This window comes from Dama dama, chromosome 11 (genome assembly GCF_033118175.1).
Source record: "Dama dama isolate Ldn47 chromosome 11, ASM3311817v1, whole genome shotgun sequence".
Classification (NCBI taxonomy): Eukaryota; Metazoa; Chordata; class Mammalia; order Artiodactyla; family Cervidae; genus Dama; species Dama dama.
In genome coordinates, this window is record NC_083691.1 from 32,830,122 (window position 1) to 32,854,307 (window position 24,186).

The 24,186-nt window shown below is 51.8% G+C and overlaps 1 protein-coding gene across 2 annotated transcripts; it reads left to right on the forward strand.

Moving 5' to 3' along the window:
* The first annotated feature begins 2,160 nt into the window (after positions 1-2,160).
* SLC35F6 (solute carrier family 35 member F6) lies at positions 2,161-18,150 on the forward strand. 2 transcript variants are annotated; one of them, XM_061154984.1, is made up of 7 exons: positions 2,231-2,358; positions 4,066-4,560; positions 11,186-11,258; positions 12,339-12,510; positions 12,962-13,174; positions 13,857-13,967; positions 15,481-18,150. In XM_061154984.1, exons 2-7 carry the CDS (start codon positions 4,436-4,438, stop codon positions 15,948-15,950), a joined length of 1,164 nt encoding a protein of 387 aa, XP_061010967.1. In that variant the 5' UTR covers positions 2,231-2,358; positions 4,066-4,435; the 3' UTR covers positions 15,951-18,150. The 2 variants fall into 2 exon arrangements, with proteins under 2 accessions (XP_061010968.1, XP_061010967.1); XM_061154985.1 differs by lacking the exon at positions 4,066-4,560 and having other exon boundaries at positions 2,161-2,358.
* Positions 18,151-24,186: the final 6,036 nt, after the last annotated feature.

A 24,186-nucleotide genomic window follows, 5' to 3' on the forward strand; every position in this document is an offset into this window, starting at 1 on the left:
TTATTACACCGGCGGGCCCAAGGCAGAGTCTCCTCTTAGCCAAGGACCCCAACCAGCATTTGTGAAAATCTTTTATACCCCATGTGTACTTGTCCAAATCCACCACCCCAAATTCCTTGAAACTTACATAAACAAAGGAAGGGTAAATACAACTACAATAACCCCATCATTCACGTGTTATGTTTTCAAACAGTTAATAATCAATAAGCCCTCAGTTACATTCCAAACAGTTAATTATCAATAAGCCCGTGGTCATGTTCCAACCAGTTAATAATCGATGAGCCTGTGATTACATCCTGATAGATACGGAAAAAAATTTATGGCCTGTCCAGAGGCAGGGGTGATTATGGTATGTTTTCTCTTAGGTGATGAGTAACCTGGATAAGATCTTCAAGGTTCCCCTGTCTGGAGGGGGTCTTCTCCTTCCATTGTTGTTCCCACAGGCACTAAGCAGAGAGTTCAGAGTCCACTGGAGAGGTGGCCGAGCACGATCAGCACGGACAGGCCTCAGATGAAGTCCAGGCCCTATGAATTCCTTCTTCACTTGCTTGTCTTTGGGGTCCCTTCCCTAGCTCTGGGCCTGGCACTTAGAGGATTCCAAGTGTATTTGCCTATAAATCCTTCTGTCTCCTGACTCCAGAGATAGCAGTTTGATGAATGATCAGAACATCGTGATAAATTAAAATTCACTTTATGATGTGACTGTGGAGACAAAGACCGTGCTACTAGTGACATCATGTCGGGCTGATGACACCACTAATCATTAGTAATGTTTGTTTCAAGACAGTGTTCTTGGCTTGATACGCATGGGGAGAACAGTCCAGAGACCCCAAGTGCGTCACAGCACTGTAGTGTCATAGCCCACAGGGATGGGCTATGCAGCTGGTGTAGAGCTGGTCTACTCCTTGGGACAGAAATTCATTCATCTCTACACGCCCCAGCATCTCACTCAGTATTTCTGGAAAACTGAAGTAATCCCTTCACCTGAAACTGGTGGTGGTATTGAAGATAAGTGCAGAAGAAACCTCCTTCTGCATCTCTCGACTTCCCCACTGACTGAAAAGAACAGGCCACATTGTAGGAAAGTTCCCGGGTCGTCTGTGGGTCCCAGACACACTCCATGCCTACATATACCTCTGAGCAAAGGCACTGCCATTCCCCGCTGTGGGACAGCCCTTCCCCTCTATCCTGTGACCTCCCACTACTGCCCAAAACCTCACTTAAACACCTTCTCTATCAGGTCTTCCTGGTCCAGCCCCTTGAGCGTTTTTCCTGATTCAACACTGATCATCATCACAAGGTCAAGGCAGTCTTAGGGCAGGCAGGAGGAGTGGGCAGGCAGGCCCCATCTCCGCAGCTCTAGCAACAAGATCTGCAGTGGCGAGGCAATGTGCTCACTGGGTCTGAAGCACGTCCTCCAAGGTCTTGAGCTCCAGCCTATGGTATGACACAAGCAAGGGCTGCAGACAGAGACCCAGAGGTGAGGACATAGGGCGGCTGGGAGCTGAGAACCAGGAGTAGGACTTCAAAAGCTGAGACGCCGTTGGACATAAAGCCCTGAGCTGGAAGAGCAGTGGGTTGAGACTGGTGGAAGGGCTTAGCAGAAGGCACAGATCTGGGGGACACTGAAGAATCTGCGTCCAACCCCCCACCCCCACCCCCCCAGTGTGATCAAAAGCAAACCACTTGGCTTCTCTCAATTTGGCTTCCTTTGCTATAAAATGGTCTCCCAGGAGCAGGAACTAGACTCTTACACCACTTTTCTGGAAGATGTGAGCCACACCACGGGTTGGGATCTCTAGGCACTAGTCTCAGGCCTCCTGGGAGTTCCCTGGGTACCCTGCAGAGACGAGATTCCAATGTGGGGCGTTTCTACTTTGTGGCTTGCCTCTGACGTTGTTTAGCTCAATTTCTCTAAAGCGTTTACAGAGCGCTCTAACATCCACGGATGCAATCTCATTGCATCGTCCCATCAGCCTCTTTTGCAGATGGGGTGACCTGGGGCCGTGATTTGCCAGTCACTCTGTGGGGACCTTAGCTCGCAAATCCCGCTCGAGAGAGCACCCGCACAGAGGTCGCGTGCGCAGAAGCCCGGGCGCTGAGCCCTCCCTGGGGCGGAGCGAGCCGGCGCGGGGCGGGGCCTTTTCGGGGTCACGTGACTCCCGGCCCGGAAGCGCTCGCGCCGGACACCCCCGGGTGACCGGGTAGCGAGCTACCATCTCGAGCGAGCGCGGAGATTGCGGGGGGTCCCTGTAGTATCGCGCTCCCCGCATCCGCCGCCATGGCCTGGACCAAGTACCAGCTGTTCCTGGCCGGGCTCATGCTCGTCACCGGCTCCATCAACACGCTCTCGGCAAAGTGAGTCCGGGCCTGGCCAGGAGGGGTGGGGGCTTGGCAGGGTCTGCAGCCGCCCGCAGGGGCGTTGGCGACCCCCGCCCTCCTCCTGCGCCCTCCCCCTTCGCGGCTTTCATTTCCTGGCCTCACCAGCCAGCCCAGTTTCTCTGATCGGTTCACGCGGTTTACGGACCACCCAAGAGGTGCAAGGCACCGGGGAATGCGAGGAGGAGCGAGCAGTGTCCTCGCTGGAGATCCGAGCCCCCGCTTGATCCCAGCGAGTCACTTTCCAACTCAACATCTTTAATGGGAGGGCGTTCTTCTCCGCTGCCCCTTCCAAGGTGGCATCAGGGGCGCGGCCCTCCAGGAACTGTGGGCCAGGGAGGGATACGATAGATGCCACGTTAGCCGAGTGACCCGTGAGCATGGAGTGCTGCGATGACAGAGTAGTGGGTGCTCCATGGGCCCCTCCTGGAGAACTGGTTTCAACTGGGCCTTGAAGCTTGGGTGGAATTTCTGCTGTGGTGGGAACCTCGAGGCAGGAGCAGCAAGGCCAGTTCTAAGGGGATTGTAACTAGCTTCAAATGCCCAGGCTGGATTTTATCCCACAATCAAAGAGGGGCTTTTGAGAAAGTGATTCAGTGAACCTGGTGGTCAAGGTGAAAAGTAATTTGCTGGAGGGAAAACCACTCCAGGCCTGCTGCACAGCAGATGAGGGGACCTTGGAGGTGGAGGTGAGGTGGGAAGGGAAGGGCCAGGTGGGAGAAACCAGGTGCAGAGTGAAACCACAAGGCCTGACCCACAGGATCAAATAGTCGCTCCTGGGCTTCTGCCTGGGAGAACAGGAGTGTTATTAACCCAGACAGGGCAGGCAGGGGGAGTTCTGCTCTGATGTCAGAGGGTGTGGTGCTCATGGGCCCGTAAGGACAGTCCTCAGAAGGTTGGGAGTTGATGACCTGGGGCTGTCATGAGGTAGCAGGACCCAGCACAGTCTCCTCTTTGTAAAAAGCAGGAGGCCCCGAAAGGCAGCCCCTTCTCTTGATGGCCCTTTGGCTCTTTCTCTGTCCCTAGCTCGGCACCGGGCCTTCCTGCCCCTCTGCCCACCAAGAGCCCCAATACCCAGAGCCCAGACTTTCTCTGAGCCAGTTCCAAGGTGCATGTGGAAGACAGTAGATAGTGACCCTCTCCCAGTCAGACCTCACTTCCACCTGGGTCTTGCCAGGCTCGAAGCAAAGGGGAGTCACTCCAGTCACCCTTAGGGCAGTGCCCCAAGCCCGTGGGGGTCCTGGGGATGGTTGTATCTTACTCATTTTCTAGAGTGTTTTTCCCCAGCACACTCCATCAGTGATGTGAGAAATGCCCCAGAAGAGAGGTCTTGAAGAGAGGTCTTCTGTTCAATTCCTCAGACATATATAAGGTACTTACAGTATGGGAGCCTAGACTCAGGGAAGAAGACAGAAGTGACCAAGAGAAAGTCCTGGCCTTTGAGATGCTTAGAATCTGCAGTGGGTGAGACAGATGTGTACATGCTTGACAAACACAGTGTCCTCCCTTCTCCACAGGAAAGTGGACCTCTGGGTGGGGCCCACCTGTCTCTCCCACTGGGCTCTGGCCAGCTGTGTCTGTGTCTTGTGCTGGACTCCTGGGCCCTGAGGCCTCCTGAAGGGTGCTCCTCTTGCTGAGCACTTAGCTATAAAGGAAACTCCACCTGAGGTCTTCCATCTCTTTTAGGATCTGAAGGCCGCAGAACGAGTCACTGTCCATCAGTCTCACAAGCCAAAGCCTCAGTCTGGTACTTACAGGGTGGCTGTGATCTGCCAAGGCCACTGTCCCCAAGGAGAGCTGAGTTACTACTGAGGTTACTGTGCTGACTCAGCTCCTTCCTTAAAGAGGTCTAAACCAGTCTGGTGAGAAACCAGAAAATCCTCAGCCCCAGGAGGCTTTGTCCCCAGAGGCCACCTGAGAGGCCAGAAAGAGGCTTCCACGTGGGGACCCAGCCCTTGCCTGTGACCTGTTGTGGGGCTTTGCAGGAGCCTCCCTCCCTGTGACAGGCCCTAGTATTGGACCCTCAGCAGTGTTCTGAGGCCAGACTGTGAGAAGGATGCTGTCAGAGAAAGAACATGGGAAAGCAGCGCTGTACATCCTGATGGGGATTTTCAATTTGAAATCACACTCTGACCTCCAGTTTCCAGCAGGAACAGACAGACGGGAATGTGACCACAGCAAGTAAGTGCTAACCAGCTAATACACAGACACAGAGAATAGCATGTACCAGGTCCTGCCTCAGCTGCCTTTTGTGAGTTAATGAATTCTCATTATCACCCTATGAGGTAGATACATTTCTTGCCCCTGGATAAGGAAAGTGAGATTCTGGAAAGAGGAGCTTGCTTGTCCAAGTTCAACTGAGCTATGAAGGGACAGAGTTTGATTTTGAGCCTAAGTAGTCTGGTTCTAGAATCCATGCTCTTAACTGCCAATAAGGATGAGGCTGGGGACTTCTCTAGTCATTCTCAGGGGCATTTAGAGTTGTTAGAAACATAGAAATTATCCATTCTAATCCCTACAATTTACAGTCAAGGTCCCAAGGAAAGTTTTTGTGTATGTGATTCAGCTGGTTGGTGTCTAGAACCTAGCTCTCAGCATTTTGGTCCAGTCCCCCAAACTTCCTCTTCCTTGGGGCTTCCTCTTACACCTCCCTGGAAAAAAACAGGCAAGCATGTGCCTATGGATGCTGTAACCCTATCAGCGGCATCTCCCCTCCCTGCCATCGGAGTGCCTTCACTCTGGGGCCAGGTGGCAAGCATCTGAAGCCTTTGTCCCAGCGCTCACTCAGGGTTCAGGTTTAGAGTCTCCAGTAGCCTTTTGCAGTGTCTGGGCTGTCTAGTGAGCATGATGTTTCCCTCCCCGGCTTCTTGGGAGGACTGAAGACAGCAGATGAGGAAGTGGATGTGAGCACGTGGACTGCGACCATTGATCAGCTGTCTGCTGGAGGAGGTCATTGCCCACTCAGGAGGGTTGGGTGCCCTGCAAGGCGCCAGCCTGCCTGGGCTGGGCTGGGCTGGGCTGGGGGTCACCTGCGTGCAGAAGGGAAAGTCATGGATCAGGCAGGTCCCTGGGTGTGGGCAGAGGTCCCCTCCCTTCTCCTTTCTGTGGCTCCTTCTCCCCGGACTACCAGGCCTTCTGCTGGTGCGCCTCCTAGAGACCAGACATTTCAGCCTCCCCTGGCACTGCATGGGGCTGTCTGCCAGAACCAGTGAGCCTTTTGGAACTGTATCCTCCTGAATCCAGCTGGGGTCCTGCACATAAAGAGCCAGGGTCAAGTAGACACTCACTCAGGAAGGCTCAGCTTCCCTCCTAAACTTCTGCGGGCTGTGAAGCCCACCCCTCCCATGAAGGGGCCATGGGGCCATGTTCTCCAGCCATTAGACCTGCTGGGTCCTGGGCAGCCTTGCCAGCTGCCCCTTCCCCCAACCCTGTGAGCAGCACAGGATAATTGCTTCCAAGGGGTTAATGCCGGCTGGAGAAAGCCTGAAATCTGGAGAAAGCCTGCAATGGGGAGGGCAGTGTAGGAGAGGAGAGAGCATGTGGTTTGGCAGCTGTGGGATTAGATGAGTCACTGGGCCTCTCCAAGCTTCAGTTTCATCTATAAAATGGGTACAAAATCCCTGCCGCACCTCTTACACATGGCGTAAGAGCTCCTGAGGAGTCTTCTTAGCCTTAAGAGACGGAAGGGCTGTCATCATGTCTTACCACGTGAGCCACCTGCTATGACACCCAGAGGGTGGAGAAGCCCTGGGGCCCTTCTTAAGGTCCGGAGCTGGAGAAAGAGGCTGACTCATCAGGATGCGAGCAGAAATGGCCCGGATTCTGTGGGAAGAGGACACACAACTGATGGATCCAAGGCAGCCACACCAGCCACTTCCTCAGCCTCTGACCGCCACCCCCAGCCCCACGCAGACACACACACACCCCCCTCTGGGAATGCTGAGCCTGGAGTTTTGACTGGGCCAGGCCGCAGCAGCATGACTCATCCCCCAGGAAGGCGAGCCCACCCCGCAGGCCTCTGAGGCCCAGGGAACTCTGAAGGAAACCCGCTTCTGCCAATAGGAGGCACTTCCTCATGTGGCCTCAGCCTGAGCCTCCTGGGTCCCCACAGGCCTTCTGCCCTAGGGACCACAGCTGTCCCCAGAAAAGAGTGTCCAGAGAGCAGAGGGCCCACCTGCAGGGCTGACCTTTGCCCCACCTCAGCCAGGGAAGTGGGAAGAATCAGGAGGAAGAAGGTGCTTGGTATTGAGGAAGAAGCACAGAGCAGGGGGTGGAGGCTCATGGGCACTAGAACTTCCCTGTGGGCCCCAAGCCCTCTCTGGCCCCTGGGTTTCTTGTCTGTGAAACCAGGAGCTTCCCGAGATGATGGCCAAGTTTGTCCTCCTCTTTCGGCACTCTGTGGCCCTCCAGCTTCCTCGTCCTGCAGGATGGGCCGCAGGGGAGGGAGTCTCCCTGGAAGCCTCAGGTGGAGTGGAGCTGGGGCCACACCCACCCAGCCCAGAGGAAAATTTTGCAATAAGGAGTTCGTTATCTGAGCCACCATCAGCTCCCTGTCTTGTTTTTGCTGATGGTATAGAGCTTCTCTATCTTCGGCTACAAAGAATATAATCAATCTGATTTCAGTATTAATCATATAGTGATGTCTATGTGTAGAGTTGTCTCTTGTGTTGTTGGAAGAGGGTGTTTGCTATGACCAGCGCATTCTCTTGGCAAAACTCTTAGCCTTTTGTCCTGCTTCATTTTGTATTCCAAGCCCAAACTTGCCTGTTACTCCAGTTATCTCCTGACTTCCTCCTTTTGTATTCCAGTCCCCTGTGATGAAAAAGACATCTTTTTTTTTTTTTTTTTTTGGTGTTAGTTCTAAAAGGTCTTGTAGGTCTTCATAGAATTGCTAAGCTTCATCTTCTTCGGCATTACAACAGCAGAGGAGAAAGAGGGAGAAGAGACAGAAAAGAACTTTTATTGACTCCCTGCCATCTGCCAGGTCTTTTAAGTCTTATTTATTACTTTTGCGAGTTCATCAGTGTTGGCATCATTATCCCCATTTTATAGGTGAGAAATCTGTAACTCACCCAACCTGTGACATTCAAAAGTCTGAAGTCTGACCTTTCCATATATCCTGCTACCTTTTCTGAACATAAGTTCAAGCAGGTGGGTTTGGCTCTAGATCCACCCGTTAACTGTATGAGGCTGAAACAGCTCACTCCTGCCCAAGGCCTAAAGTCCCCGTCTCTAAAATGAGGGTCCTTGTTATGAGACTTAAACCACAGTGCCCACATGAAGTGCTCAGCCAGTTCAAGGAGTAGTACAGGTCTGATACAAAGTCAGTGCACAATGAACTGTGCATTTATAAATACACGTTAGGGAAGCGTTTTTCAAGGAGACAAATGCTATCCCATTGGGGAGTCACTGATGTCACCCCCAGATGAGCCAGGGCTGGCTTTTGGCCCTTGTTCTGTGCTACCTGAGGGCTCCTATTTCTGCGCAGTGAGCCAAACCTTTCCCAGAGCCAAGATGGGAAGCCTGACTCCTTCCCAAAGTGACTGCAGGCCTGGACTCCTCCCTGGCCCAAAGAGGCTGGGCCGGGGCAGCCTGTCTTGACACCTAGTCCCTGGGGCTGTAAACCTGCCCCAGTCCCTCAGATACAAAAAGGTTCCAATTCCCCTGCTGGGAACCTGCCCAGTCCAGCCTGTTCAAGCAGACCCAACCCTTGGAGAAAGGAGACAGCACCAGGGGAGGGGAGGAGGCTTAGCACCAGCACTCCTCGAGGTGCCCATCCCTAGGGAAGGGCAGGCCTGGCTGGTCCCACCAGCAGGGGGCCACTCAGACCAGGTGGCAAATTAGCACTGTGCATTTGGACTGTAGTCCACCACCTGCCTGTTTGTCCAGTGGGGTCTAGAAGTCCATTTATTCAACCCAAACAGTTTAAACTTGTGTATAATAAGGTTCTAGGAGCAAAGAAAGCTGTGGAAGTTACTGGAGGCTGAGCTCACATCCTCTCTAGTGACAGTGACTGTGGGACCAGAAAGTGACACAGGTGTGAGTTGTGACTATCAGATGCACAGGCAGTAGCCCAGGGGGAGTTCCAGGAGATGGCCCCACCGCCAGATCGGGGGTCTTCTTGAGCCTGCCAGTCTGTGCTCTGGGTGCAGCCCCAGGAGGGAGAAGGGGCTTTCATACCAGCCCTTGTCCTAGGCTTCTGGTTGACTTCGAACTTGCCAGACCTCGCTTGTTCCTCCTGGAGGAGCCCTGGGAACTGTCTCTGACCTGCTCACTCGCTCCAGGGCCGTTGTCTCTCTGCCCTTGGTAAAGCTTGACCTCTTCAATCTCCCTGCTTCTCTCTGTTTCACTCAGCTGCCTCACCCAGGCCCTCCACCAGGGCTCTGACTGTGACAATGAGTCTGCAGGAGAGTGGGCTACCTGGGTAGGCCATGCAGGTGGCGGCTGGCCTCGTGCCGGGTCCTCTCCTGCACGGGGAGGGATCCCCGAGTCAGAATCTACCGCAGATCAGGCAGAAGTGAGACTCCTTGGAGAACAGGCAGTTTCTGTCCTTAGTGGGGGCTTTCTTTGCTCCTTTGATACTGGGTCTGGTTACATCCTGATCCCCCGACCCAGATTTCCTCTGCATTCCCAACCAGGCACATCAGCACTTCTCCTTAAGGGCCCATCGGCTCCCCTTTGACCTCCACTGTTCCCAAGCAAGCACTGTTCCTAACGTCCCTCCTCACATCTTTGGGAGTGGATGGGGTCTCTCACCTTGAGATAAGTCTGCCATAGCCCTGTTTTGTTCACTCGCCCTAGGATGTGTTCAGATTTCTTTGTAGATGTGGTCTCTCCCTCCCGCTTTGTGCTGCCATCACCCTTCAGCCCGCCCTGCCTGCTGCCTGCATCTGGGTGTCGTGCCCTTGCCCCAGGCTGTGGGACAGAGCTCCCAGGGAAGTCCTGCCTTGTGTGTGTTCCTCACTCAGCTGTGTCCGACTCTTTATGACCCCATGGACTATAGCCCGTCAGGCTCCTCTGTCCATGGGGATTCTCCAGGCAAGAATACTGGAGTGGGTTGCCATTTCCTTCTCTAGAGGATCTTCGCAGCCCAGGGACTGAACCCAGGTCTCCCTGGTTCAGGATCTTTGTCAAACCCAGACCTGCAAGTGGAGTGGCCCCTGCTCGGGGCTCAGGAGGCACAAGGCTTCCCTGCCTTCTGGGAGCCGAGGCTTGTGCAGAGAGGAGCTGGAAGATGGGTGGGGATCACAGTGTAGCTGCTGACAGATATTGTTAGGAAAGACATTTCAGAAGTCCCAGGTGGCGCTAGTGGTAAAGAACCTGCCTGCCAGCGCAGGAGATGCAAGTGACATGGGTTCGATTCCCTAGGTCAGGAAGATCCCCTCATGGAGGAAATGGCAGTCCACTCCAGTATTCTTGCCTGGAGAATCCCATGGACAGAGGAGCCTGGTGACCCTATGGCCCATAGGGTCACAAAGAGTCAGACACAGTTGAAGTGACTTAACACACACACGCTTTAAAGATAGCCACTGCCTATGCATGGGGTGCTATGGTCGGGTGTGGGGGGAGCATAGGCAGGTCAATGGCCCATAGAAAGTAGCCCTAGGCCTGCGTTGACCTGAGTCAGCAGTGTGATATGGAAGATAACAGTCCAAGCCAGGTCAACTAACCAGGATGTCCAACATGTGGGAGGGGCCTCCCTGTTGCCCAATTCCATCCAGGCCAGATCACATGCCTTGGGTCTGGGCCTGGGCCCACCGGAGCACTTCCAGAAGTCAGCAGCCAGGGAGGGAAAGGTTAGCAAGGGCTGGAGCTGCTTAACCAGAAGATTCAGAAGGTGGAAACATCTCCAAGTATATGAAGGGCTTTCAGATGAAGGAGAGATTCGATTCCAGGGACATAACACAGCCCATGAAAATGAAATTCAGGGGCAAAAGCTTTAGTGACAGACGTTGGTCAGTGCGGAATGGTTGGTAGCAGCTGCCCAGAGCACTATGCCATGACAGGTTCTGGACTCGGTGGGGCCACATGCCAGAGTCAGCCCATCTGTTGGGCACTGGCTGGCAGGCCGCTCCACAGTGCCATGTCCTTGCCACCTGCTTCTAAGCCACTGCTAGAGAAACTGGCTGGACCCTTCAGGTTATGTGAAGGTGACCGGGCGGTCTGTGGCAGGTGGCCCTTTCCCAGGGCCCGTGTGACCTGCAGACCAGAGACTCGATATTTTTTGAGCATGGGGCCTTTGATAGTCTGGTGAAGCCTAGAGTAGTGTTTTGAAGTGTACAAATAAAACCCCAAGGCTTACAGAAAAAGCTAATTGCATTGAAATAAGATTATCCAGACATTAAAAAAGCCAGTTTGTAATATAGTAACAGGTATGTGCATGCAGTTCTTAACACATGAAATTACAAGCAGTGGGTCTAATTATTGTAATTTTTGACTAGTGATAAGTGTAAGTGATACTTCACAGTATCTACAATGACTCGAATGTGAAAATGAGAATAGCTGTGATTTCCATGTGTGACAGAGTTGTGGGTCCTGCAATAGTATAATTTGAAGAAATGCTAAATTTCTGCTAGCGGTTCATGAGATTTCAGCTAAAGGTGCCCAGGCCCCCACTTTCTGTCGCAACTCCCAGGTGAAGACCGCTTACTATGAAGACTAGCCCCTTCAAGGGGGAACCCCACTCTGGGCCGAGTCCCCTAAGTCTGGCCTCTTGGCATCAGGAGGCGTGAGCTCTCTGCAGGCCTGGGACCAGGTGAGGGAACCCATGCACTGCAGGGTTTGACCTTCTCTCTGTCTGCTGCAGGTGGGCGGACAACTTCGTGGCCCCAGGCTGTGGAGGGAGCCAGGAACACAGCTTTCAGCACCCCTTCCTCCAGGTATCTGTGCCTCTCCTCTCCCAGCTCTGTCTCCCAGGGCTCAGGGCGGGTGCCCCCTTGAGGCCCTGCTGTTTCCTGTCCTAGGGGTGGAGTCTTCCCTTGCTCCCTACTTCTCTCTCTCCCTCCCCAGAACACAGGCCAAGGTGTGGGGTGCCCCTGAAAGGGGCCAAAGGCCCTGTTCCCTGTAGGAGGCCTGCACAAGTCCTGGTGAGTGGTCATGTCCTGGACACTGTAAGGCCAGCCCTCACCATGACAAAGTCAGGACCCATTTGGAAAAATCAACCCCTAGTAAAACTTGCTCTCCAACCATGGGGAGCCTAGACCCTCTGGGACAGGGCAGGCACCATCAATGGAAGGTACCTTATTGCTGGACTAGGAAGTGGGTGAGACAAATTTCAGCCTCAGTTCTGCCAGCAACTTGCTCTGTGACCTTAAATAAGTTCTCAAGCCTCTCAGGGTCTCAGTTTCTCCATCTGGAGCTTGACCAGGAAGTGGCCTAGACTGGTGGGTTTTCCAGCCAGGCTCTATAGCCTTAGGGTTTCCATCAAGGTGTCTGAGGAACTAAGGAGTAGATGTAGGAGGCAACAGCTCCCACACAGGAGCTCTGGATTTATCTGTTTTACATGTTGGGTTTATAGGTAAACTCTTATTTAAAGAAAGATTACTTTTTAAAAATTTTTGTTATGGGACTTCCCTGGTGGTCCAGTTGTTAGGACTCTGTGCTTTCACTGCCGAAGGCATGGGTTTGATCTCTGGTAGGGAACTAAGATCCCAAAACCGTGTAAACTGTTAGTCGCTTAGTCATGTCTGACTCTTTGCCACCCCATGGACTGTAGCCCTCCAGGCTCCTCTGTCCATGGGATTCTCCAGGCAAGAATACTGGAGTGGGTAGCCATTCCATTCTCCAGGGGATCTTCCCCACCCAGGGATCAAACCTGGGTCTCCTACATTGCAGGCAGATTCTTTACCATCTGAACCACCAGGGAAACCCAAAACTGTGTGGCATGGCCAAAAGAAAAAAAAAATTAGCTGCAGGCAAACCTCCTTCCAGCTCTGAACTGGCCTGGTCTGTCCCTGCAGGCAGTAGGCATGTTCCTAGGAGAGTTCTCCTGCCTGGCTGCCTTCTACCTCCTCCGGTGCAGAGCTGCGCGGCACCCAGACACCAGCGCAGAGCCCCAGCAGCCCTTCAACCCTCTCCTTTTCCTGCCCCCAGCCCTCTGCGACATGACAGGGACCAGCATCATGTATGTGGGTGAGTCGCCAGGCCAGGCTGCCAAGGGCTCAAACTGTAGCCCCAGGGGGATGCTAGTGAAAGAGCCTCCCCCACCTCCAGCTCATCTTCAGTTCAGTAGCTCAGTTGTGTCCGACTCTTTGCATGGACTACAGCATGCCAGACCTCCCTGTCCATCACCAATTCCTGGAGTTTGCTCAAACTCATGTCCATTGAGTCGGTGATGCCATCCAACCATCTCATCCTCTGTCTCATCCTCATCAACTCATCTTCAGCACCCCCTTTACACACACACACAGCTCATCTTCAGCTCCCCCTTTACACACACACACACCCCTTTACACACACACATACCACCAGCATTCACTGAGTACTTAGCATGTGTCAGGCCTGCCTTTAGCCCTGAGGACACCTCAGTGAACAGAGCAACCGGGCCCTCAGGAGCTCACATCACACATCTCTCCTCTCCCAGCCCTGAACATGACCAGTGCCTCCAGCTTCCAGATGCTGCGGGGAGCCGTGATCATCTTCACAGGCCTGTTCTCGGTGGCCTTCCTGGGACGGAGGCTGGCGCTGAGCCAGTGGCTGGGCATCCTCGCGACCATCGCCGGGCTGGTGGTGGTGGGCCTGGCCGACCTCCTGAGCAAGCATGACAGCCAGCACAAGCTCAGTGAAGTCATCACAGGTGTGGCTGGGGGCAGAAGTCCAGGGGTCGCCTAGCACAGAGGCGGGGGAAAATGCATTTGACAGGCTCTGTCAAAGCTTCTGGGGAGGGTGTGCGGGGTACCAGCTGTTGGCCTGTACCTGCTTTCGAAGTGATGAGAGCAAGTGAGGGCCAAGCATCATGAGGGAGGGGTGGGTAAGGAGTGGGGAGGTCGGAGGAGGGAGAGGGCTCGGGCTACATTTACTTACAGCCACACAACCTACAGGATCCAGGAGAGGAAATGCATGAACGTTTACTGAGCACTTACCCAGCGATCAGCCAGTACTATGCACTGTGCTCGCCATCACTGTCAGTCTTACGGTCCCAGAAAGGAAGGCCTGCAGCAGTTTTACTGTGAAGTGGCCACCCTGGTCCCTCAGAGGCAGAATTAAGCCAGAAATGTCCATCTCAAACCCTGTTGCTTCTCAAAAGACCCACTTACCCCAGTTGTGCAGCCCTCAGACCCCCGGGCCTTCTGGAGCCTCACCTGAGACGGGATGGGGTGACAGTGCCTGCCCTGCTGGCCTGCCCCACCCCTTGGGGGCCAGGAGATCAGGCTCAGGGATGCCTTGCAGAGTCAGGGGCCATGGGGGGCTGTTCCGTCCCTGAGGGAGCTGTCTCCCCGAGCCCTGGCCTCACCCTGGGCCCCTCCTTCTTCCCACAGGGGATCTGTTGATCATCATGGCCCAGATCATCGTCTCCATCCAGATGGTGCTGGAGGAGAAGTTCGTCTACAAGCACAACGTGCACCCACTGCGGGCGGTCGGCACAGAGGGTGCGTGTGAACATGGGCTGGCGGGAGGGCGCTGGGTGGGGTGAGCCCTGCAGGGTGGCACATGGAGAGAACGTGTTGGGGGCCCGGTGGGTGCTGGGGACCTCTGGGGGGGTGAGCCTCCTACCTCCCATCCTTCCCTTCACCATGTACATGTTGACAAATACTCTGACATGTGCCATGCACTCAGCCAGGAGCTAAAGGAGGATAGAGAGGAAGATGAATAAGATGCAAGCTGCACTTTAAGGGAGCTGACCACTTCCTAGAACTGACCAAGAAAGGAGCAGGCAGGCCACCTGTACTCAAGTGATGGTTCACTTGCCAGGCATGTCTGAATGTCACGGCCCAGGGAAGGTAGCACTCGAGCTGCAGGTTTCAGCAGGCAAGAGTGGGAAGGAGGGAACTGCAGACGGAGAGGAAATGTGGGGAGCTGGACATGACTTTGGAAACCAGTGAGGAATAGTTTGGGAAGGGGTACAGGTTTGATGTTGGGGAAATAACCAGGAATTGAATATGTCGGGGCCATGTTGTAGAGAACCTTGAACATCAGGCAAGTGGATTTAGATCTTAAATGACAGGCAGGGAAAAACTGCCAAAGGTTTTTGAGCAGGAAAGTAAATCAAAATCAGTGCTTTAAAATTATAAAACTAACAGGGTGGATTAGACCAAGGTATGACCCTTGGTCTCCTCAGGGAGCTGGTTGTGCCTGGCGCACTGTGAGCTGAGGGCTTACGACAGGACACGAACCACCTAAATCAGCTATGTCATCAAGCACACCGATCGCTTCCACTTATTTTTTTTTCTAGCAAAACTTTTGGAGTGAAAGTGAAAGCATTAGTCACTCAGTTGTGTCAGACTCTTTGCGACCCCACAGACTGTAGCCCGCCAGGCTCCTCTGTTCATGAGGATTCTCCAGGCAAGAATACTGGAGTGGGTAGCCATTTCCTCCTTCAGGGGATCTTCCCCACCCAGGTGTTGAATCCGGGTCTCCCACATTGCAGGTGGATTCTTTACCATCTGAGCCACCAGGGAAGCTACTCCTGAGTGAAGCAGTGCCTTGATTTACATTCCAGTCCAGCTCCTTGTCACAGACCAACGGCACTGAATTAGAGAGCTGTGTTTCTCCACACTTGGGAGAGCAATGTAGTGCTTGGAGCAAGCCAATCCTTCTGTCGGTGAATAGAACCGAATTTTAAAAAATGTCAGACAGCATTGCATGTTGTAAGGATAGCTGTTTTGTGGCAGTGTGTACATGCTTGTGCACTGGTCACAATATGAAGTGTATTTCCTGTTCTTGGTCCAGTCAGAAAACACAGGTTAAAAGTGGAGAAGGGGCAGCCAGAGCCCATTCAGTAGGCAGTTTTGAGTTTCTAACGAGCAGGATGCCTCCAGGACCTGAAAGGAAGGAGCTGGTTTGAGGGCGGCTTGGCAGGGGTGGCCAGAGGTCAGCGGAGCCCCGGCAGGGCGGGACTGGGGCTCCAGCAGAGAACCTGACGTGCTCCCTCCACTCCTGCAGGCCTCTTTGGCTTCGTGATCCTCTCCTTGCTGCTGATACCCATGTACTACATCCCCGCCGGCTCCTTCAGCGGAAACCCTCGAGGTACCCTGGAGGACGCGCTGGACGCCTTCTGCCAGGTGGGCCGACAGCCGCTCATCGCACTGGCGCTGCTGGGCAACATCAGCAGCATCGCCTTCTTCAATTTTGCGGGCATCAGCGTCACCAAGGAGCTGAGTGCCACCACCCGCATGGTGCTGGACAGCCTGCGCACCATTGTCATCTGGGCGCTGAGCCTGGCGCTGGGCTGGGAGGCCTTCCACCCGCTGCAGATCCTTGGCTTCCTCATCCTCCTGGCGGGCACCGCCCTCTACAATGGGCTGCACCGCCCACTGCTGGCCCGCCTGTCCAGGGGCCGGCCCCCGGCCGAGGAAGGAGAGCGTGAGAGGCTGCTGGGGGGCTCTCGGACTGCCATCAACAACGCCAGCTGAGCCTCCTGCGGGGCCTCTGCTGCCACTTGGACACTCCTTGTTCACCCTGAGGCGGAGGTCACGTGGGCTGGTAAACCTCAAGTGCTCTGTCCCCGAGGCCTCACCTCGCCCCCTCTCCACCGACCCCCACCCAGGGCAGTCACTGCCACAACATCCAGGTCTTCCTTTGTCACCACCCGTGCAGAGAGGTGTTACCCAGCCCCCTCTGAGGCCCAGGTGCCATGCCCAACCCCTGCCAGGCTTCCCCAGCCCCCCAGCCCCCTGGAATACTAGAGCTAAATCATGGGGTAGAATTGAAGCAGCCCTAGGGCTTCCTCTTAAGTCGTAAGCTAAATGTTCTCCCAGGAAGAGAGGTCAGTGAGCAAATTCTAACAGAACTAAGCACCCCATTTTCTAAAACTTGTAAGATATTCCCTAACTCTTTCTGGAGACTGAGGTTTCAGCCAGGGCCTTGCTGCAAACGCTGTGTGCTCCCCAGCCCTGTACCTGGTTCTTCTGGGCCTTGGCATCCTGCTCTGTACAAGGTGTCCACGGTGTAGGACCAACCTGGGGAAGGAGGAACAGCCCGTTTATTGGAAATGCCTCCTGGAAATGCCCATGGTGCTCTTCCTTCTCGCTCACACCCCCTGGGCTTCCCACCTGGGAGAGATTACAGGGGGGTTTTCAGGCAGCCCTTGAGAACAGTTTTTATGAACTCTGATTCAGCTTCCATTTTAAAGCTGAGGAAGCTGAGTCCCAGAGTTCTAAGTTGTTTGGCCCAAAGGGCTTTCCTGCCCAAGGCTCTGGCCATGCAGCTACATGACCAGGCGGCAGGCTGGGGTGTCGAGGGTGTTTGGGCCTCAGCTCCACCCCCAGCACCCACACTCCATGGAGAGCCCTCCAGGGTGATGGGTCTCCCGGGAGTGTACCATTCAGAGTGATGCTGCTATCCCAGGCACATGTTAGTGCATAACAGCCTGCACAGGTGGATGTGGATGAGAAAACTGGCCCAGAGGAGGTCAGATGACGTCCTCCTGGAGCCAGTATTCCAAGCACGGACTGCCTGATCCAAACCTGTGGCCCCACTACGATACAAGTGTCTCTGGGATCTTTGGGCGGGGGTCCATCCTGTGCTCTTGTCCTGGTAACCCACCCCTGAAGAGAGGGAACTGGTAGCAGAGACCCCAGGGAGCTGAGCAGCCCTTCTTTCCAGTGGTCCTCACTCTGTGGCAGTTTCTGGAGCCTCAGTTCACTCCCCTGGGCAGCTCCATCATGAAAACAAAACACCAAATGCCTTCCTTAAAATAGATCATCGGGGAAGGAATCTCTGACCAGCAAAGCCCGCAGGCTGTGGGGATCCAGCAGGTTCTTACCATCCTGTACCCCCAACTCTGAATCTCAGGGGGCCCTGAGCTCCTCTGGGCCATGGTGTGTATCACAGGAGGAAGGAGATGGAGAGTGAGGAGGTAGGGACTAGAGCTGCTTAGGGGCCTTACAGTGTTGTTTCAGGCTTTTTATTTAAAAAAAAACAAAGGGAAATTGGCAATATGGACTTTTCTCTTTAGTGAGAAGGAAGAAGCACAAGGGTTAGGACATTCCTGGAGGTGATGTCTAGAATGTCAGAATGGAAAAACTCTAAGGCATCAGAGAAATCATCCAGCCCCAACCCCCATTGTTCACATGAAGAAGTTGAAGCCCAGAGAGAATGACACTTCTCAAGAATGCACAGAGACAGGGACTGGCAAAGACAAATTTGCTGGTTCTCAGTCCTTGCCCGTCCCGTTCTCCCATTGGAGTAGGGCTGGGAGCCTGAACCAAGAGTCCAGGACTGGCTAAAGTACACAAATCATGAACTGTGGATTTTAGCATTGAAGGGTTGTGGAGTGAGGGGCGGCAGAGCATGGGGAGGGGGAATCATAGGCCTGCCACCAACTCCGGCACCTTGCTTTAGGTCTTCACATGTCTAAAATGGGGAGGCCTGTGTCTCACAGGATGGCTGTGGGCATTAACCTAAGATAATAAATGGAAGGTGCCTGTAAGTGCTTACAGTGGAGTGTCCTGTCAGGCTGCTCTGCCCACCAGGGTGACTGTCAGGCACTGAGGTCCCAACAGAGCCGTGGCGCGGAGCATCAGTTTTGCTGGTTGGGGGGTGGTGGCATCTTTTGTTACACTATTGTGGAGTAGAGTGTAAACCTCATGTCGATTATAAGATAAAACAGGATGCCTTGTGAAATTTTTATGTTGAACCTAAGTACCCCTCCGGACCGTGGAGGTGTGTCATCTCTGTCCTGGTCTCTGGGGGGCTTCAGAGGATGAGTGTGAAAGGCTGTGCTGTGTCGTTCTGGTCATGGGGGTGGAGGGGTAGGATCCCTACTCTCCCACTGAGTCTCAAGGGTTGTGGGGAACGTCTGCAGCTGTGGCCTACTGCTCTGAGCAAGGTAAGAGGGCCCTAGACCCCAAAATTAGAATTGACTGATAATAGACTTATAAACATCGGCTCAGATACAGTGTTATTCAGGCCATCTGCATTGTTGTGAACTGACCAGTCTCTGCCCCATTCACAGTGGTCCTGGAAAACCCTGGGGCTGGAGCATCCTCCAGGACTGCCATCCAGGCCCTGGAGGGGCTCTCGGGCTCACTGCCCCCAAGAGAGACTTATGACCGTGCCAGGCGGTTGCGTTTGCCTTCACTCGTCCAAAGGTCTCTTAACAATCGAACAGCACTCAAGGCGGTCAAAGGCCCCTGATGAGGACGGTAGGAGGATTGGACTGAATGGCCATGTGGTGTTGGGGGGAAGAAGCAGAAAGGACATCAGAGAGCTGTGTTCTCAGTCCACCCCTCCTTGACTGTGGCTTTAGACAAGTGATGTTACCTCTCTAGACCTTGGCTGCCTACAAGAGGGAGGTTCTTTGCTTCCTAAGTGTGTTCACCTCCCTGATGTGCTTGCAGATTGATTTTTTTCTTTCATGTTTCCCTTGGTTAAGAGGCCACCTGGCTTTCTGTTGACTACATCCTTTGAAAATCTGAGGTCATCAGGGGGTTCCTCCTATAGCCGTAAAAGTTTATAGATTGCCCTTCTTCAGTAAGAACTCTTTGTCAAAAAAATTTTTTTTTCATGTTTTAAAGAATTTTTATCGGAGTATAGTTGATGTAAAATGTTGTATTAGGGACTTGTCTGGTGGTCCCGTGGTTAAGACTCCATGCTTCCACTGCAGCACTGCAGGAGGCATGGGTTCAATCCCTGGTCAGGGCACTAAGATCCTGCTTGCAACATAGTGCAACCAAAAATAAAAATAAAAAGGGTTTTTTTTTTTTTGCTATATAGCAAAGTGAATCAGTTACACATATATCCACTCTTGTTTAGATAGACAGATAAAAGGCCTCTATAATGGCCTTTTCTTATAGGTCACTACAGAGTATTGAGTAGAGTTCACTGTGCTGTATAGTAAGTAGGTCCTTATTAGTTATCTATTTTATATATGATAGTGTGTATATGTCAATCCCAACCTTCCAATTTATCCCTTCCCTTTCCCGCCTAGTAACCATAAGTTTGTTTTTTACATCTGTCTTGTAAAAAAAAAAACTATATATATATATTTCTATCCCATAATTCAAACTGAATTGAGAACTGAAGTGCTCCAAGAACTGGATCCATCAGAGAAAACCAGAGAGACCGATGTGTAAGGAAGGAGTTGGAGCCCAGCAGATGTTTCCTAGTGAGAGGCCTTTGTCTGAGGGTGGGGGCAATGGGGCCAGGGAGAGCGGCTCAGAGCCCAGAGCTGTCAGCTCCTTTGGAACCCGTGTTGCAGAATGAGCAGGTGTCTTCCAGGCTGGGAGGAGAGGAAGAGGAAAGTCATATTCTAGGAGCAAGGAATGGCTGGTGAAAGTACAGAAATGTGTTAAATGTGTAACCAGATAATGAATTCAACAGCTGCAGGTGAGTAGGTTGGTTTGCCGGCCATGAGTACAACACAGTGGCAAGAGACAAGGCCAGAGAGTGGCACAGGCCCCTGGGTAGTGCTGTACCTTTTAGGCTTTGCTGAGCCACCAGAGCTCCATCCTTAGATAGCAGGGTGCCAAAGGAGTGATGAAACCCAAATTGTTTGGAAAGATCACCCGGTTGTTATATGGAGACAGTTTTGACTAGCCTCAGGAGATACTAAAGGCAGAGACTGGTAAAACACCCACTGGGGACTTCCCTGGTGGTCCAGACTCCATGCTTCCAATGCAGGGGATGCGAATCCAATCTCTAACCAGGGAACAACCGTCCCACAAGCCGTGTGGTGTGGCCAAAAAATTAAACAACAACAAAAAAAACACTCTGGTTAATTAGGGTATAAGCTAGAGAAGGGCTTCCATGGTAACTCAGATGGTAAAGAATCTGCCTGCAATGCAGGAGACCTGAGTTTGATACCAGGATCAGGAAGATCCTCTGGAGGAGGGCATGGCAACCCATTCCAGTATTCTTGCCTGGAGAATCCCACAGACAGAGGAGCCTGGCGGGCTACAGTCCATGGGATCTCAAAGAGTAGGACACAGGTGAGCGGCAACATTTTCAAACTAGAGAAATGGTGGAAAGGATGAAGATCAGAGCCATTGCCATTCAAAGGGTAGACCTACATTTTCGAGCTCTTGGCTGTTGGATGGTCTATTGTGTAAGCTGTCACCAGAGACTGGGTCTCCTGGACCAGACTGCTCAGCCCACCCCCCATCACCAGTGGACCCACAGAGCATCCCCAAGCACAGCTCCAGCCAGCCAACTCAAGGAGATGCTGCCTTAAAGGACCGTAGACCCACGTCAACCCAGTCTGCCTGTTGTTGAGAGTTAGTTGTTACCTTCTCAAGGTAGGCAGGAACTCTCACCCTGATTCTGGAACAGCTAAGGGGGAGGGAGATCACCATGGGCATCCAAAATCAGAAGTCATCAGTACAAAATAGTGTTTGTTTGCTTTTATTTATAAAATAAATGTCAGAGGAGGAAAGGGCCACCAAAATTCAATGCAGAGTATTATTCCCAGGTTCTGTTCCTCATTCTAAGGTAAAGACTTGGGTTCCATTGCCGCTTGATGCAGTGAGTAGAGTTCTTGACTGTGAATCCAGAGTTCCAGATCTTGCTCTAACTAGTGGCCTGAGAAGCCCCTTCCTCTCCCAGGCATCAGTCTCCTTGTCCCATGGATAAAGGAAGTAAGCCAGATATATTCACAGGCATCTCCAGGCATCAGTCTCCTTGTCCCACAGATAAAGGAAGTGAACCAGATATATTCACAGGTGTCTCCAGGAATCTGTGGTCTTTGTTCCTACTGATGATCCAGAGACTCTTCCATGCTGATCAGCAAGAGGCACCGGGGAGTGTAGTTAGGGCTCATGCATGCATGCTAAGTCGCTTCAGTCATGTCTGACTCTGTGTGATCCCATGGACTGTAGCCCACCAAGCTCCTCTGTCCATGGGTTTCGCCAGGCAAGACTACTGGAGTGGGTTGCCATGCCCTCCTCCAGGGGATCTTGCCGACCCTGGGATCAATCCACGTCTCTTGCGTCTAACCTGCAGTGGCAGGTGGGTTCTTTACCACTAGCGCCACCTGGGGCTCATGGTCTACCTTAATACCCAACGAAAATGAGCCCATCTGGGCGCAGAGTTCACTCATAATTAATTCAGTCACCCACTGCCATTCAAAAAGGGTGATACGTAGCCAGATGCCAGCCCCAGACCCACATATATACAAGAACTGGCCCTGGCCTCTCCAGAAATCAAAATTCTTGTCCTTGGGCCAGCCTCCCATTCTCCCAGAAGTGCCAAATCCTGCTCTGAGGATGATGGTCCTGGTGTCCATTCTGATCCTGACTTTGATGCTGGATGGGTCCCTTCACAGTTAGGTAACTTGTTTGTCTTTCATACTTTTCATGTCTCTCCATGGTCAAGCGCAGTTCACAAATTATTGTTTTTCATGTGTGCAGAGAGCATATCCTAGGGATCAGTAACTTGCTGAGCTCACTGAGCAGTATGTGGGTCTCCTGCCACCACTGCTTAATTGTTTGGGGGTTTTGTTGCTAAGAAAGCACTGCTTGGTCTTGTGGTTAAGTAAACCTGCTCTCTTGAGTGATCATTAACTTACAGGGGTCTCCCATATTCTACTTAAAATCCCCTAATGTGATTAACTATTTACTTACCTGTTTTCTACCTTATTTTCTGTTGTTCCTCAGTCGCTCAGTAAGTAACTACTGGGGATGCAATGTTGTGCTAACATTTGTGCTCAGTCGCTCAACTGTGTTCAACTCTTTGCAACCCTATGGACAGCAGCCTGCTCAGCTCCTCAATCCATGGTATTTTCCAGGTAAGAATACTGGAGGGGGTTGCCATTTCCTACTCCAGGAGATCTTCCAGACCCAGAGATCGAACCCTTGTCTCCTGCATCTTCTACATTGGCAGGCAATTTCTTTACCACTGAGCCACCTGGAAACCCACCTTACTTTCTACTTACTTCTAATAAGGCAAAGAAAGCACTCGAGGTCTAAAGCAAAATGAGGGAAGATTTGCTTTGTCTGACTAACAGGTCTTGAAGACTAGTATAGTAGGACTTCTTGCCTCTGTGTCACTGAATAACAACCATCCTTCTGTCATGTGACTATATCTCAATGGGTTCAACCAAACATTCCTTTCCTTCCCTGCCTCCCCTACCTTTTCCTTCCCCTCCTCCCATATCCTTCCTTCCTTCCTTTCTTTCTCTCCTCCCTTTCTTTCTTATTGTGGTAAAATATACACAACATAAAACTGACCACATTGACCATTAGTAAGAGTAGAGTTCAGTGGCATTAAGTACATTTACATTTGCTGTGCAGCTGTCACCCATCACTCATCTGCAGAACTTTTTCATTTTACCAAATAAAAACTCTATACCCATTAAACAATAACTCTCCTTTCCTTCCTTCCCCCAGCCCCTAGCAACCACCATCCTACCTTTCTGTCTCTATGAATTTGATGATTCTAGGCTTCTCATATAAGTGGCATCATACAATATTGGTCCTTTTGTGTCTGGTTTATTTCGCTTAACATAATGCCTTCAAGATTCATCCATGTTGTAATATGTATCCAAATTTCCTTGCTTTGTAAGGCTGAATAATATTCCACTGTATGTGTATACCATTCACTTAGACATTTTTGGCTATTGTGAATAACACTGCTATGAGCCTTACTGTACAGATACCTGTTCAAGCCTCTGCTTTTTTTTGGACTATATATGCAGAAGTGGAATTGCTAGGTCATATGGTAATTCTTTTTTTTTTTTTTTTACCCTTCATGAGACTTTAATTCTACCTGCAGTATATGCTATAATATCATAATCCAATCAGGTAACCATTTAGACTTAAAATAAATTTTTTTTCATTTATTTTTATTAGTTGGAGGCTAATTACTTTACAACACTGTAGTGGTTTTTGCCATACATTGACATGAATCAGCCATGGATTCACATGTGTTCCCCATCCCAATCCCCCCTCCCGCCTCCCTCTCCATCCCATCCCCTGATCATATGGTAATTCTATGTTTAATTTTTTGATCCACTGCCATACTGTTTTCAACTGTGACTGCACCATTGTGCATCCCCACCAACCAGCAGTGAAAAGGGTTCTCTAAAATCACTGATTTTGTAACATTTTTCCTGATTACAGTCCAGGTTACTATAGAACATCTAGAAAATGTAAAACAAACAAACAAGCAAAAAAAAAAACATAATATAAAACCCCCTTTATTCTAACTATCTAGTTCTACATTTGACCTCAAACATATTGTTCCCCAACAGGAAGGGAAGGGAAGGGAAGGGATGGTTTCCCTTGGGATGATTCTATTGAAATGCTGGAGCCTGTGATCCAAGAAAAGAGCTGAGGCCTGCCTTGCTTGATCTCATTGTCAGAGTCCCCATCCTGGCTGTCCCACGACCCTAATCATTAATAGCGTTCAGGATGATATGGTTGGATGGCATCACCGACTTAATGAACATGAGTTTGAGCAAGGTTTGGGAGTTGGTGATGGACAGGGAAGACTGGCGTGCTGCAGTCCATGGGGTCTCAGAGAGTCGGACACGACTAAGCGACTGAACTGAACTGAACTGCGTTAACGCTCATTTCTGAGTCGCGTTCTTGGGGTGTTCGGGGTGACCCTAGTCTCAGGCGAGGCACGGAATAGTCACATTCTCCTTGGGTTTGTCTCCTAATCTTTAAAAGCCAATTTAGAATTAATAGAGCAAAACGTAAAATATTTGCG

What these genes read in the sequence shown, in the direction of transcription:
- SLC35F6 (XM_061154984.1), top strand. Translation starts at nt 4,436, where the DNA reads ATGCTGTCAGAGAAAGAACATGGGAAAGCAGCGCTGTACATCCTGATG. An exon ending in GACCAGCATCATGTATGTGG is followed by an intron (nt 12,511 to 12,961) that starts GTGAGTCGCCAG and finishes CTCCTCTCCCAG; the next exon opens with CCCTGAACATGACCAGTGCC. An exon ending in GCTCAGTGAAGTCATCACAG is followed by an intron (nt 13,175 to 13,856) that starts GTGTGGCTGGGG and finishes TTCTTCCCACAG; the next exon opens with GGGATCTGTTGATCATCATG.